The following is a 15,011-nucleotide window of genomic DNA, read 5'->3' as shown; positions in this document are numbered from 1 at the left end:
TTTATAAACTCATTATCCATCACATCACTATGTGTCTCGCTGATCATGAAGTATTACAAAGCACATTTAAATATGCATAATCTATTTTTCTCATTAACTTTCCCATTTGTTATATTCTACCTGTTTGGATATTAACTCATCTTTTTCCTTAGCAAACATTCTTAATTAATAGCTGTTCGTGTTTGACCTATTCTGTTTTACTGTCCTATGCTGTTTTAAGCTCTTCTTAGAACTTCTTTTGGGGCACAATTAAACATCCTCAATAGCTATTCATATGAATCTTGCAGAGTAAAGGAAGAGAAGGTGACATTATAATACAACTGTAAAAGTTATTTAATATTTGCCAAATGTGTCTTCATGACATTTCTGTGTTGGTATTTTGGTATGAATCTGACAGAATTTCTGATTTCCCTACAGGAAAGTTCATGTAATGTAGCTCAAATCTATTTCTGTTTGCAAGTAGTTAGGCTGACTTGTGTGAGTAGCATCACAAAGGCTAATATCTAAGTACCAGAGGCAGAGATAGATCTTAATGTCCTCCACAATCTGTCTATTTTATATCTTTTATGGCTTATAAAACATTTATCGTACCACCCCATCCTCTTTTCGCTGAAAAGGAGCTTTGGACTATGGATTGTATTTTTCTTTTATATAAGTGACTTAAGGTTTGCAGAATTTGTATGGATATTCACCGAACATGCTCACATTAAAGGTTCTAGTGCACAGTTCAGTATGTGGTAGTATATTGAGGCAGAATACTTAAGTAGCTGCATATGTAAGCAGCACGTATCTATACAGCGTTGTTTCAGTCACCTTTGAGCTTTTCAGATTAGTGTTTTGGGTTTTATTTTTAAACTCTGAGATGTGGAAGATACCTTGGTAATTGTAGAATAGTTTTTCAATATAAGAATGATACTGCTTTAATGTGCATATTGTTGTATCTGTGTGTTTTCTTATCTCTGCAGAAGAATTACAAGAGGATATCAGTTTTGATGCAAAACGAATGTCAGAAATAGCTGATACTGTTACGAACAGCCAGACAGGGGATAAATCAAAGGAAGAAATAGAGTCAGAAAGGACTTCTGTTTCCAGGGAAACCTGGATTAGCTTTGAAGACTTCTGTGTTTGTTTCCAGTAAGGAGCAGAGGTTTTGGGTATTATTCCATAAAATATACAGTATAACAATGGTAAACAGTGCAAAGTAATTATAAAAAAACTGTATCTTCTCAACAGATCTTCTTTGTATAAATATCCTGCTTTTCAGGGGAGTTCCGAGGCTACTCTTCCACATGGACTTACCATTCCCATGTGCAGTGAGTCTTATAGTTGCAGCCCCACAGTGTATCTTGGTTATGTCCATCAGAGTACAGTGGAGAACACAGCTGCCAGCTTCATAAAGCATTTGTCAAACCGCAATGTGTGTGGAAGGTAGTGGGTCATGGAGTGTGCAGCCATTAGGGTGCTCACCTACCCGAACCACCAGCCATTGGACAGATGAATTCTGCATCTGAACACCACAATTCTAAGGCAACAAAAGTTGTTGAAATGTTCTGTTGCCATCATCATAGCTCAGCTTGGTTGACGAGGTGCATTCTTTTGCTCCCTTTTCAATGTATTCCCAAGGCAATTATGCCTCTGCAAACATAAAGAAAAGCTAACATAATTGTAGCATAATCTCTTTACCTTCTGTCTTTCAGCTTTAAGAATCCTGGTACAATATAGATCCTTTAGAGAATCTGACATTGCTGAGGGGAGTAATTTTATCAAAGCAAATTCACCCAGTTTTTTTTTCATTTGAATTTGTAACTGACATTTCTTTGTGAGGCTTTTGTTTTCATAAATGAATATTTTCTTGAGCAGATACTAAACTCTGCTTTCTCTCTGAGGGAGCGTGTAACTTTTATAGCAGCAGCACTACAGGAACTTTAGGAATAAAACATCATGGATCACTTTAGACCTGATTAAGGTTTGCCTAACTAATTTTAGTGAGCCCTGTATCCATGAAGATAGGACCTTCAGAAAAGCATAACCAGCATAGTAATTTCCTTTCCTTTTGAAGTCTTGCTCACAGTGTCATACACAGAGAATGTAAAATATGAACATTTTTACTCATTAGCCAAATGTTAAAGTACCGTCAGCATTTTGTAGACCACTGTAATATTAATTAATGATTTATGAAAGTAAAATTAGTTTCTTATGCTATGAAATAGACAGAATATATAATTTTTACTAAGATTATTTTCCTGCATGTTTTATTTTATTCTCTCCCTAGGAACTTGTATGTTTTCCACAAGCCACATACATATGCTTATAATTATCAGAAGACTGATATTAAGGTATATGACTCTATTGAGTTTTATGTACTTTAAATTTTTTGTCAAAGTCTCACATAACTAGATCATACCAATATCCTAAATGACATTGGTAGATCATGCAGAACTGCTATTACTGAAAAAAATAATGTGCGTTAAGATTACTGTAGTCAAGACAAAGATAATATTTGCTAGCAAATATACGGAAATATTTAACTGTATTTAAGACAAGAAAAAGATTTTATGGAATGCTATAGCACAATAATAAATTGAGTATTTAAGTCATGAACATTGGTAGTGAGAGTATATATTACAGTGAATCATATCTCCATACTCTCTTTATCTTCATTTAAATCTACATTATAACAATTCAGAGACTAAATTTAATTTAATGATGATTCAGCTGCAGAATCTGCCCTTCAGTTCTCCTTCATCTTCACCTCTCACCTAAAAACCAAATCAGGAGTCTGTATAGCATAGTCCTCCATTTTCCCTTTACATACCAAGTCCTTTAGTGACTTACAAGATTCTATTGCAGGGATTAGAAATACCCTTTGTTATGCTGAAATTACAGTATTTCTTTAAACCTGACATTTGTTCAAATTATCAGAAGGTTATTGAATATGCTTGAATATCCTGTTCCAGCTCCAGTTTTATACTGTTACTGAAATGTAATTGCAGAGTACTGAAATGTAAACTCCAGGCATGAACTTCATGCAAAAATCTTGTACTGAGAAGGCTAACAATATGGATTATGTCTCATAATTGTACTATACCTGCAATTTTACACCTCTCTGTATCTGTAATCACATCACTAGAAATTTTCTTAATCACTGTGCCATATACTTTCACAAGCCATAATCAGCATCAAGACTCTGTAAGCCTGTGTGCTATAGTGCTAAAAATCTAACCCTTTGCTGTAAAACCATTCTATTTTTTGCACTGATACAGATGAGGTGTTTACACTATTAGGTAAATTCTATATCAGACTTTTAAAAGAACACTTTTATATTATGCTATGAAGATAATAGTAGTATTCCAGGATGAAATACAATAAATGTATTGTCATCAAATTGTAGGAAGACTTATTAAAACAGTTCTGAAGCAAAGAAGCTCATTCACTTTCAGATTTTGAAGGCTTTCTAGGAACAGTAGAATCATTCTATAGCTTCTAATACTGGCATAGGAATGATATATTAAAATTGAGAGTGAAAAATGCTGCCTCCATATATCTTTGTAGAAAAAAATATAATGAGGCAAAATCAATCATGTTTTACAAATTAAGAGTTCTTATTTCTTTTAAGCTTATTGTAATTAATTAGAATAAGAAAGTTGCAGCACAAAACAAAATTCATGATGTTCTGTTGGAAGTTGTTTGTCAAGTAGAAGTACTACATTGAGATGCACGTGAATATCATATTTGGATATTACGATGTTGGACTGTTTAGAAGTCTAGTTGTAAACTTCCTTGGGAGACTGTCCTAAAGGTCATCACCATGTGCCAAAAAATGAGCCAGCAGGGAAGAAAACCATCTTAGCTGAGCAGAGAGTATTTGGTGGATCTCAGAAAAAAGAGGAAAGTCTGTGAGCTTTGGAAGAAGGCGCAGTCATCTACAAGGATAGAGTGAGGTCATGCAAAGAGAAAATCAGAAGGGTTAAAGCCCGTCTAGAACTTAAATTGGACAATTCTGTAAAAGATAATTAAAAAAACAACAAAAGAGGTGCCAAGGAGAATCTCCATCCTTCACTGGATGCAAGAGGAACAAGAGCGAAGAAGGACGAAGATAAGGCTGAGGTATTTAATGACTCCTTTGCCTCAGGCTTTAATAGCAAGGTCAGCTGTTCTCCAGGTAGCCAGCCTCCTGAGCCAGAAGACAGGAAGGGGGAGCTAAACAAAGCTCCAGCGGTCCAAGAGGAAGTGCCAGGTGCCAGGAAAGGTCGTGGAGCAAATCATCTTGAGTGCTATCACATAGCACACACAAGACAGCTGGGTGATCAGGCCCAGTCAGCATGGGTTTATGAAAAGCAGGTCCTACCAAACTAAATTGTCCTTCTATGACAAGGTTACCTGCTTAATGGATGAGGGAAAGGCTGTGGATATGGTGTACTTGGACTTCAATAAAGCCTTTGACACCATTTCTCACAGTATTCTGCTTGAGAAACTGGCTGCCATTGGCCTGGACAGGCGTACCGTCTGCTAAGTTAAAAGCTGGCTGGATAGCTTGGCCCAAAGAGTGGTGGTAAATGGAATTAAATCCAGTTGGAGGCACAAGTGGTGTTCCCCAGGGCTCTGTGCTGGATCCAGTTCTGTTCAATATCTTTATCAATGATCTGAATGAAAGGACTGGGTGTACCCTTAGTAAATTCATGAATGACACTGAGCTGAGAGGGAGTGTCAATCTGCTTGAGGGCAGGGAAGCTCTACAGAGGGATCTGAACGGACTGGATTGATGGGCTGAGACCAATGGAATGAGGTTCAACATGGCCAGATGCTGGGTCCTGCACTTGGGCCACAACAACCCCATGCAATGCTACAAGGTTGAGGAAGAGTGGCTGGAAAGCTGCCTGGCAGAGAAAGACCTGGAGGTGTTGTTTGACAGCCGACTGAATACGAGCCAGCAGTGTGTCCAGGTGGCTAAGAAGGCCAATAGCATCTAGCAGAAACAGTGCGGCCGGCAGGACCAGGGAAGGGATTGTGCCCCTGTATTCGGCACTGGTGAAGGTGCATCTCAGATACTGTGTTCAGTTTTGGGCCCCTCACTACAAGGATATTGAGGGGCTGGAGCGTGTCCAGAGAAGGGCAACAAAACTGGTGAAGGGGCTGGAGGACAAGTCTTATAAGAGGTGGCTGAGAGTACTGGAATTGTTTAGCCTAGAGAAAAAGGAGGCTGAGGGGGGACCTTATCACTGTCTACAACTACATGAAAGGGGATTGTAGCAAGGTGGATGTTGGTCTCTTCTCCCAAGTAACAAGTGATAGGATGAGAAGAAATGGCCTCAAGTTGCACCAGGGGAGGTTCAGACTTTATATCAAGAAAAATTTTTTTACTGAAAGGACTATCAGGCACTGGGACTCAACAGGCAGCCAAGGGATGTTGGTCATACCTCCCTGGAGGTATTAAAGTCACTCTCCCTGGAGGTATTAAAAAGACATGTAGGTGAGGTGCTCAGGGATATGGTATAGTAGTGGACAGGTATGGTTGGACTCAATGATCTCAAAGGTCTTTTCAAAAACAATTCAGCGTCTATGTCTGTGTAAAAGTAGATATATTCTCTTCCAAGAAACTTTTCTGTTTGATTTTATCTCTTTTATCTGATATTACATTTTATTCATGCAGCATGAGGCTCTGGGATTAAAAGACATGTCTGAAATTTGGAAGAAGTAGTGACAGTTAATTACTTACTTTTCTATACTGTATTTAGGGTCACAATATCAGGAATCTTAATTGTACTTTATATAAGCCCAGGCAAACAGCACTCAATGAAAATGAAAGGTAAACAAATGTCTGTTTTTCTATGCAGTCTACTGATGACCAAATCTTCTATTACCTACATGTGGACAGTCTGACGCCCATTGAAATCCTGGTTAGCTTTTCTGCATTAGTACACTGGGATGATACTGGAGGTGAGGCCAACACAAAACAATGCATGTTAATGTTGTGCTTTCCCACACTTGAATATGTCTGTGCTTTGTGTTTCGCTGTAGTGTATTTTGCCAAAGTTTGAGAGCTTAACATTAAATAGCCAAATTCATCCTAGGAAATATACTCATATTGAAGAAATTCTTTATTGTTATTTAATATTGATGATGGATATTTTATTGAAAGGATCCCTCCCTTTACTCTTTTTAATTATTTGCTGCAAGGTTTTAATCAATATGTTTGTGGTATGGGTTTCCTGTGTTTCTCAGGGCTTATTTTGTACAAATTCCATTCTTGCAAACTACTTTATGCCTTAGATAATAAAAATGCATTAAAATCAGCAATATGACCAAAGGTGTGGTTTTTAAGTGATTTTTAAACTCATGCACTGTAAGCTCTTAAGTATACTTACAGCTGACTTCTTTCAAGATCCAACATCTTGGGTGGTTTAAATAAAAATCACTTGCATTTTTTTGAAGTCATAGAATGGCATTCAGAAAAGCTAATGCATACTGTGACAATCAGCTTAAGTTAATTTAAGACATTTAAACATTGGATGTGGACATAATTTTAATACATCTAGATCAGAGTAGATGGAACCAAAAGAAAGCTTGACAAAAGCAAATTGACCATAATAATTAAACTATGATATAAATATATGGCTATTTGGTTCCTTTGCATGTGAACAGAATGGATTTTTATGGTGTTTTACAGCAGCCTTAAGCAACTTGGTAGATATCTGATTTGCATATCCTCCTAACACATTCTTTAACAATTATTTTCTAGTAAATAGTACAAATAACTTCATCCTGTACCACCTGTGCATTTTTAATGACTGTCTCTTTTCGCTGAATTATCAAAGCCTAAATGAAGACTTCAGTGGCTGTGAAGTAAATGCAGATTCTGCAAAAATGTATTTGTCTTAATTTTAGTGTTATTCCCCCTCCTCTAATTGTGTTTGTTTGGGTGTTTTTCTTATTCTAGGTACAAAAGGAGAATATTCTGGTATTTCAAAGGGTGTGCTGATGGCTGAACGTTTCTCTTGGAAATGTGTGACTCCTGGAGAATTTGTGTTAAAGATGCATACGTCTGCAACCAAAGCTACTGTGTTAAATCTTCCAGCTGGGTATGTACGAAGCTTCATTTCTACCATAACATTTTAGTCTTAAGGCTTGAGATTATCTTTTACTTTATACAGTAACCAAGGGTTTATTTTCTCAAATGTAAGTTTTTGTAATGTTGAATTGATTGATAGCTAGGATTTGGTAAGACCGCAAAATTGCTATGAGTTTAAAATAATTTACAAAACCTTCATAAAGATTTTGAATTCTTCTCTCATATTTAACAGGATTTAGCAAGAAAATCACACTAATTTTATACTAAATAAACTAGAATACTTACTTACTAGGATTCCTGCTTAAAAGTGTTGCTAAATATAATAGAATGTCTTTGAAATGTTTACAGGAGTACCAACAAAAATTAAAGAATTAGAATTTTCAGTAGAACTCTAAGGAATGGTGACAACATATGAGTTTTTATTGCTTTTATTCAAACACGGTTTATGAGAGTAGAAATGACAGTAGAAATTCTGAGGTTATGTATGAAGCCTTGCATATCTGAATTCACATTTACCTAGTACTTGATACGATTTACTTCTCTTTGCATGTAACTCTAGATGGTCAATGTAGAGCATTGCTGGACTGTTTAAATTAATAAACAGATAAAAGGCAAGAGCCTTTGATATTTGTTAGTTTCTGAAAATGCTTCCAGTGAAACAAGGAAGATGACACCGTCATAACTTGCCATAAACATGAAGTTGCTGACTAATTCATTGAGGCCTTCTACTTTTCCAAAAATAGAGAATCACCAGTTTAGTGTCAAAGAAATGAGGCAAAATATACTTTAAAACAAATGAAGTAAGGTTTCAAATAAATAGGCATAGAAAGAAAATACCACAATACTAGCACATGGATATTAAATCAAAGATCTTTAACAGTGCCTTCCGTTTTTTTTTGATTCAGACTAAAAATGCAAGTTATCATTAAGTTTATAGGTTAGTTCTGCTACCACATTCTTAGTGTAGTTTCTAAAAGCTGCATATCACTGTCCTGTAGGGAAGCCAAAAACCTTTGCAGCTGCAAATTTCAGAGCTACCAGAGATAAAAACAGCTAAAACTGATAAAGTGCTTACCTTTGATTCACTCTACTCCAGACAGAGACAGCAGGCTTTCAAGATGATTTAATTTGCAGAAGATGTGGGAGACAAATGAGCTTATTGACTGCTTCCCCACTTCATTCCAAATGAGAAATGACTTGCTCATCCAGGAAGGCACTTTCTTCCCTGTCCATTGGTGGTCATTTCAAATTTCACTCGCGAGAAGATGCAATTAAAAGAAGTGCGAGTGTTTGTGGGTGACTTTCCTTTCTTACTCTCACTGCTGGATTTCTGGTTAATGCTTTGAAGCTGTGGCCTGGATGAAGGATGAACTTCTCCGGCCTAATCCCATTCTAACAGTGATAGAAGATCACAAAGCTTCACCATTTGATATCAGCAAGCTCCTCAATGTCCTGCTTCTCAAGAAGGACATTGTTGACTGGAGAGAAGAGCATGAAACCCCTGTGTTGTATAACTATAATTACGAACGGATTCTTTTGTGATGGAAGAATAAGATCAAGCAATCCAGAATGAGCTGAGTGTATCCCAATATGACATACTGAATTTCTGGGCTTTGCCACCTAAGTAAATTACAGTTGAGTGGTTTGTTCCACAATTGCTGCATAAGATGATCACTCTGTAGTGTTCTTCTTCTAGCCTGGTATGATTATGCATTAGTTCTTCCTGGTTTTGTCAGTGCAAACATGGAAATTATGATCTAAGTAATGCATGACCACTTTACTTCCTCTCTAAGCTTTCTAGAGCAGATAGATATGCTTTTAAGCATAGCTAACTATAATCCTGACTAAAAAAAACTTTGGGTGCATATACATCTGAAATAGTGAAACTAACTACTTTGCTAAAGAAAATTAAAATAAAATAAATAAAGTAAAAAATAATAGCAACTTCTCTGATTTCACCTACTGCCTACGTTTAGAGGTTCTTGAGAAGTAAGTTGTTAGAAATGCAGGATTTGAAGAGCCAGGAGATCTAGGAGAGGATTTAATTTTTGCCAAATGTATGAAAGTAAAAGCTTAAGCATTGCTGTGATTTAAATAAAAAGATGGGTTTTTTGGTTTTTTTTTTTCTTGACTGTAGGAGACACCTATTGCTCTTCACAGTAAGTTCTCCCATAGGGCATGATATTCATCTTTGTAGCATGGTGCCATGTGTCTTTGGAGAAGAGGATACTGTTATACCAGGTCTTGAACAGGTATGCATAACCAGAACTAGTCAAGCATTGTGATAATGGTGTTTCTGACTACTATGTCACTTTAAACTGGAGTACTGTTGGATCTTTATTACAGTTGTTATGTATAATTATATAATATTAATTTAAATATGAAATATGGATAAATGCATAAAACAAATGTCTTTTAGAGCACAGAAGGGACTGAGATGGATATTGCAAATTTGTCTGATATGAATATATAAGTAAGCATTGGGTACTGTTGTGTTTCCATAGAACAGCAACATAAAATGGAATGTTAAAAATACTCTTGTTGAAATACATATGTCAGAGGTAGTGTATAAGCCCTCTTTTTGAGGCACATGGTAAAAGTGATAAAATACATGTACAGATATTAATATGCAAAAATACCCACCTAGTAAAATAAACTGTCACATCAGTAACGCTTGTTTTGTCTCATGGGATCACATATTACTCACTGGATCCCAGAGCAGCTTTTATACTTAAAATGAACAATCAAGTCAAACAACTTTTCATAGCTGAGATAAGAGGCCCAGGGGAGTAATTACTACAGCTTTTGTTCTTCATTGCCTTCAATCCAGACAGATATCACTGCCTTGCATATTTGGATGACAAATGGCAAACAGGAGGCCCAAATATTTGTCATGGCCACTGAGGGGAGGGAGTATAGCTTCTAGAGCACAGTTGTGCAAAAATATTTTGAAAGGTGAGTGTAACAGCAAATGTAAATTTACATAGCAGTATAGATTCAGGGTCCTAATAAGAGGATATTAAAGCAGCTTGTGCAAATTTATTACATTTATTGCCGCAAAGAAGTTTTAATATAAGAAGTTGAGCCATTAAAAATGTTTTGTGGCTGTACTATCCCGTCATCTTCAGGTTGTGGATGAAAAACTATTCCTCATCAAGAAAATAAAGCAGAATTATATCCTGGGCTCTTCTCTGCACTTCTTTCTGAAGACAGCAATTACTCTGCAGAGTGTCATTTGCAGGAAACTGTCCACTTCCTTGCACAGAAATCCTGATTAATGATGCTTTAGGCAGCATGCATTTGGACATTGCTTTCAGCAGGATAGAAATACTCATCTGTCTTTTTATGATAGAAAACATGCTGAGCATTTCAGCTAACAAGAGTCTTATTATCACTGCAATAGAAAGTCTCTATATGCATCTTATTTTTTATTAGACGTCTTAAGTCACATGGTACAGGAAAAATAAAATCAAATCCTTAACGGATATATGTTATGGTGCCTCTTACGATGTTGTAATATTTTTATTTCAGTAGCTAAAATCAGTGAAAATTTTGTATGCTTTTAAATACTAGCGACCTAATTGATTTTGCAGTTTATAAAATTAATAATAATGGTCGGGGTTTTTTTCTCTCTCACCAGGAGAGCTTCCGGTTTATAGAACAAGCTACAGCTATCCTGAAAGCTGTTGGAAATGTCATAAATAATTTCAACAGTGAGCTTGAACTTTCTAAAGCCTTGAAAGAACTGGAACTAGCTCACTGTCCTCCTGGCCTTCATGGAGCTGGACTGCTTGAAGAACATTTCAAGGTGAACAATTTTAGTAAATACATATCTAAAGGCTATGCTAGCTGGATAATAGCTTAACATTGTTATTATCCTTTTCAAACCCACAGCTATACTTTTAAAAAGGATGTCCTGAGTACTCCAAATGTGACATTCTTTAAGTGTAAGCTGAAATGACATAACTTGCAATTGTGTACAATAACTATATTCTTTTAATATGAACAATTTTTAATATGCACAGAACAGCACATTCTAAATTTGAGTCTTTAATTTTGTCATATTTTGAGGCAGAAAGCATCAGCTTTTGTTTTATGACTTAATTTTGGATTTAAAACATGCTATCTGAAATGCAGAAAAGCCAGAACGGTTCCTTTCTGTGGCTGCTGTTGACAGCACAAAACATTATTACATTGTATATTATATCCACTCACAGTATTTCTGAGTTGTTTTTCTTTGTTTTTTGAAAGTGCAATGTACTTATTCAACTTTTCTGTTTCCTGCATATGATAAATTATATGGTCTTTATATACATGATTAAAAAGTTACACTTCTCTGCAGATCTGTATACTGTAGCTTTTCAATATTATAAAGAGACTGCAACAAAAAAGTTATGTAAAGCATATGCTGATTTTTATGTATATGCAGGTGTCGATAATACTGCCATAACTTGATTTTTTAGACACTACTTTATATATTCCAGATTCACTAACTTTCATCAAGGTACTAGAAAGCTCATGCAGTTTAGACTGTGGGTTTTAGAATACTGAGCTTTTATACATGGCCTTGACATCAGGCTTAAGTTCAGCCAAACAGCAGAATTAAGAAAGAATGCATCCGGGTGCTCATGAAAGAGGTGATTTTCATGCCAAGTGCAGCAGAAAAAGTATTAGTTTGGCCTCTTTGAAATAGAAAACACACATTTTAAGTGTATACGTTAGTACAAAATATGTGTAGAACTTGAGGAATTTAAGAAAACATCTGCAAATGTAAACATTAATATCTTCCTCTCTCCCCCTCTATGAAGACCAGTATATAGTTGTAAAGAAATTAAAACCAGAAATGAGATCAATGAGAGGCACTGAGCCAACGGTGAATCAAGAATAAAAATACGAAAAGTATCTTTAATGCAAACAGTGAAAAATTATTCTGAACATAAGCATGTATGAAAGACTCTTTCTTCACCAGTCTTAGATATTTAAAAAATAATGTTTATTAATTTTAAAATACACAGCATAAAATATTTCCAGAAAGCAGAAAAATCAGAATAAGAAAAATCAGAATAAGAACAATTAAAGATAAAAAATATGTTTTGCAATAAGTTATTATTATATTCTTCAATTCAAATTGTGAAACAAACTCTGAAAAACACTTTTAAGTTTCTGGTTTTGAAAGAAGGAAAAAGAGACTGCATTTCTCCTTCTCAAAGAGTATCAATATGTCAAGAATAAAAACAGAGCCATCAGTTTAGTCATATAAGTAGGACACCAAATCTTCCATTCTTGCCCATCAATATGTTCCTACTTTTCCATGTGGTGCCAACTCCTAATTCAGCAAGTATGCTCATTCAGTTATTGGTCTCTGTTCCAAAAACCTCATAAGAAGAATGTCAGTTGTCATGATGGTTATTATAATGTGTTTTTCTGTCCTCTGGTATGTGACCTTCAACTCACTTCATATGAGCTGCTAAGATATATCATAAAAACTTATGCTTTAGAATGAGTCTTATGTTTAATAAGCCAGGCATGAAAGAGGTTTTGTCTTGATTGTTGGCTTGAAGCATTGTAGTCCCACAGTTGGGACTAATTTTCAGATACTGTGTTTGTTAGGAAGTTAAAGGCTTCATTTTTACATAAAAAAAAAAAAAAAAGAGCTAAACAGTTTTTGAAACAATAACAAGCAATTTAAACCAGCTTTGAAAAATTAATCATTCTTTGAATGTTCTTCTTCTTTTTGATTTTAGGTTTTCAATAGAGCATTTTGGTATTTGACCAAATATGTATCAGGCGAGAAGGATCCTTACAACTATAAATTTGCCTTCAGGTCCTTAACTTTGCATTTTAAAGATATTGAGGTTTCTGAGGAAGACACCGTGTTTTCAGGTACTGTACTGGTATTGCCAATCACTTCAAATATGTTTAACCATCCTTATTATGAAGGAAATCAACTCTTCTGTAATCTTGTGGGGTTTTGCCTATGTATGCACAGTTCATTTCTTGTGAGATGCCTAGGCCTACTGTTGACAGCATGGCTGAAATTCTCCAACAAGGCTCATCTCAGAATAGAAATGATCCTTTCCTTGTTCCAGAAAGTCTATCAATGTTTTGTTAATTTATAAAATAGCCTTTGTCTTCCTTACCTTCAATTACCAGTATTGACAAGCATTAGCAAGCACCTACTAGGGCTCATTTTACCTGATGCGCTGCAGATCATGAATCTTGTTCAAATTATCAGCTGAAAAGACCTTATGTGCATATATTGTTCACAAAAGAGAGTGAAGGAACACTCAAGTTAGTGCTTTCACTGAAAGTTCAACTATTTCTTAGTGATGGGTTTGTGGGTTTTTGTTTGTTTGGGGGAGTGGCATTTTGGTTTTTGTTTGCTTGCTTGGTTTTTAAGCCTATTATTTGGCTACTCCTCCTGTTGGCTGGCTAGTTAGCGGGCTAGTCACACACTTGTGAGGAACTAGCTACATCACTATCCACCTCTTCTTCAGCCTGTGGTTAGGGTATGCTGGAAACCTGAAGGTAATATTGGAGGAGCCATTGGAAGGCAAATGGATTTATTACAAGCAGGGATAACTCACTTCCGGCAGGTTCTTTGCCTTATTTTGTATGCAGGCTGAAGGCATAAGGAGTTAGGATTAAGTTTGCTTGCCAACAAAATATATGGCTCTTTTCTATATTAGGAGACTTATTTTGTAGTCTATATAACTTTTTAATGTATTAAGCTTTATGCATATATTTTTATATCAAGACAGAAAAATAATTTATTTGAAAAATAGGCAGGAAGATACAACATCACTATTTGAAGGCCATTCTTTCAGGGGGACTTAGCTTGTGTTGGCTCCTCTCTTCTGAAGGTTATTCTGTGAGACATCAAAGACGAAGGATCAGCCAGAATGGCTGAATAACTAACTCATTGTATGTTTCACAGAATTACATCCTATGGCAAGGCTGTAAGTTCTAAGGGTCAGCATGTTGACATTTGTAACACCACTTGAAGTCAACAATACCTGTCACATTTTTCAAGATGACTGTGCTACTTCTCTATGGCATGGCTCTTCTATGGTCTTCATAGTAGATAAAACGATCTTCACAGTAGATAAAACGATCCTGCAGACTTTTGGGCAGTCAGGAGATGCTGAATTTATGGAGACATATGATGCATCCTGAGAAAGGAAGCATATCAGGATGATGTTACAGAAACAAGGGGAGATAGAGACGGTCTTGACAGCTCAGCGCTGCTTGCTTGTTCTCCATTGCACATTTCCTCTGCTTTCCTTGTCCTGTTTTCATTGGGCCCAATAGTGAGTCATTTCAGATCATGAACTCACTGGAGGTCTGTAGCACTGATTTCCAAGCCTAGAGTTTCAGACACTTTGACAGTCATTTAGGCACGATTCATTTCTTTCTCATGGATAAATTCGAACTTGGAAGTCGGAAGTAGAATGTCTTCTGTCTGCAGTCCTGTTAAAACCTTCCATTCTGAAATTTTAACTTATCTAGAAGTGAAGATGTTAGCTATAAGCTTATCTTATCTGTGTAAACCATATTTGAGAAGTCCTATTCCTTCCTTATTCTCTTCCAGAACTAGTTTCTTTTTCCTCCAGAAATATAGGTTGAGAGCAGTGATCATACAGTTATTCTGTGTGACTGGAGAGATAATTCTGGATATTGGCTTTTCCTCACACTTAGTTTGGATTTGAATTTGAGTTCCAGTAGAACCTGCTCTAAGTTGATCCTTGTTTGGATGTGGGATTGGACCAGATGACCTTCAATGGTCACCTCCAGCCTGTATGATTCTGTGATTAAAGGCTTCTGCTTTATAAAAGTGATTGTGCCATTTATACCATTGAATTCTAATCTGTTGTTGGTTGAAGTGGGCTTGTCTAACCTTTCAGAAGCATTAAGTATTAAAGAGGCTTACTGGGGTTTGGAA

The 15,011-nt window shown here is 36.1% G+C and overlaps 1 protein-coding gene across 1 annotated transcript in view; it reads left to right on the top strand.

Annotated features, from left to right (window-relative positions):
• The window catches only part of ADGB (androglobin), a 106,019-nt gene that overhangs the window by 56,873 nt on the left and 34,135 nt on the right, over nt 1-15,011 (top strand). Inside the window, exons 15-21 of the mRNA XM_054062330.1 lie at nt 966-1,134; nt 2,273-2,336; nt 5,835-5,937; nt 6,938-7,079; nt 9,207-9,321; nt 10,710-10,877; nt 12,814-12,952. Coding sequence (XP_053918305.1) covers nt 966-1,134; nt 2,273-2,336; nt 5,835-5,937; nt 6,938-7,079; nt 9,207-9,321; nt 10,710-10,877; nt 12,814-12,952 — 900 coding nt within the window. The remainder of the gene's footprint in view (nt 1-965; nt 1,135-2,272; nt 2,337-5,834; nt 5,938-6,937; nt 7,080-9,206; nt 9,322-10,709; nt 10,878-12,813; nt 12,953-15,011) is intronic.

Source organism: Cuculus canorus, chromosome 3 (genome assembly GCF_017976375.1).
Source record: "Cuculus canorus isolate bCucCan1 chromosome 3, bCucCan1.pri, whole genome shotgun sequence".
NCBI classification, from domain to species: Eukaryota; Metazoa; Chordata; class Aves; order Cuculiformes; family Cuculidae; genus Cuculus; species Cuculus canorus.
The sequence above is the reverse complement of the archived record's forward strand: the minus strand, read 5'-3'. Positions and strand labels throughout refer to the sequence as shown.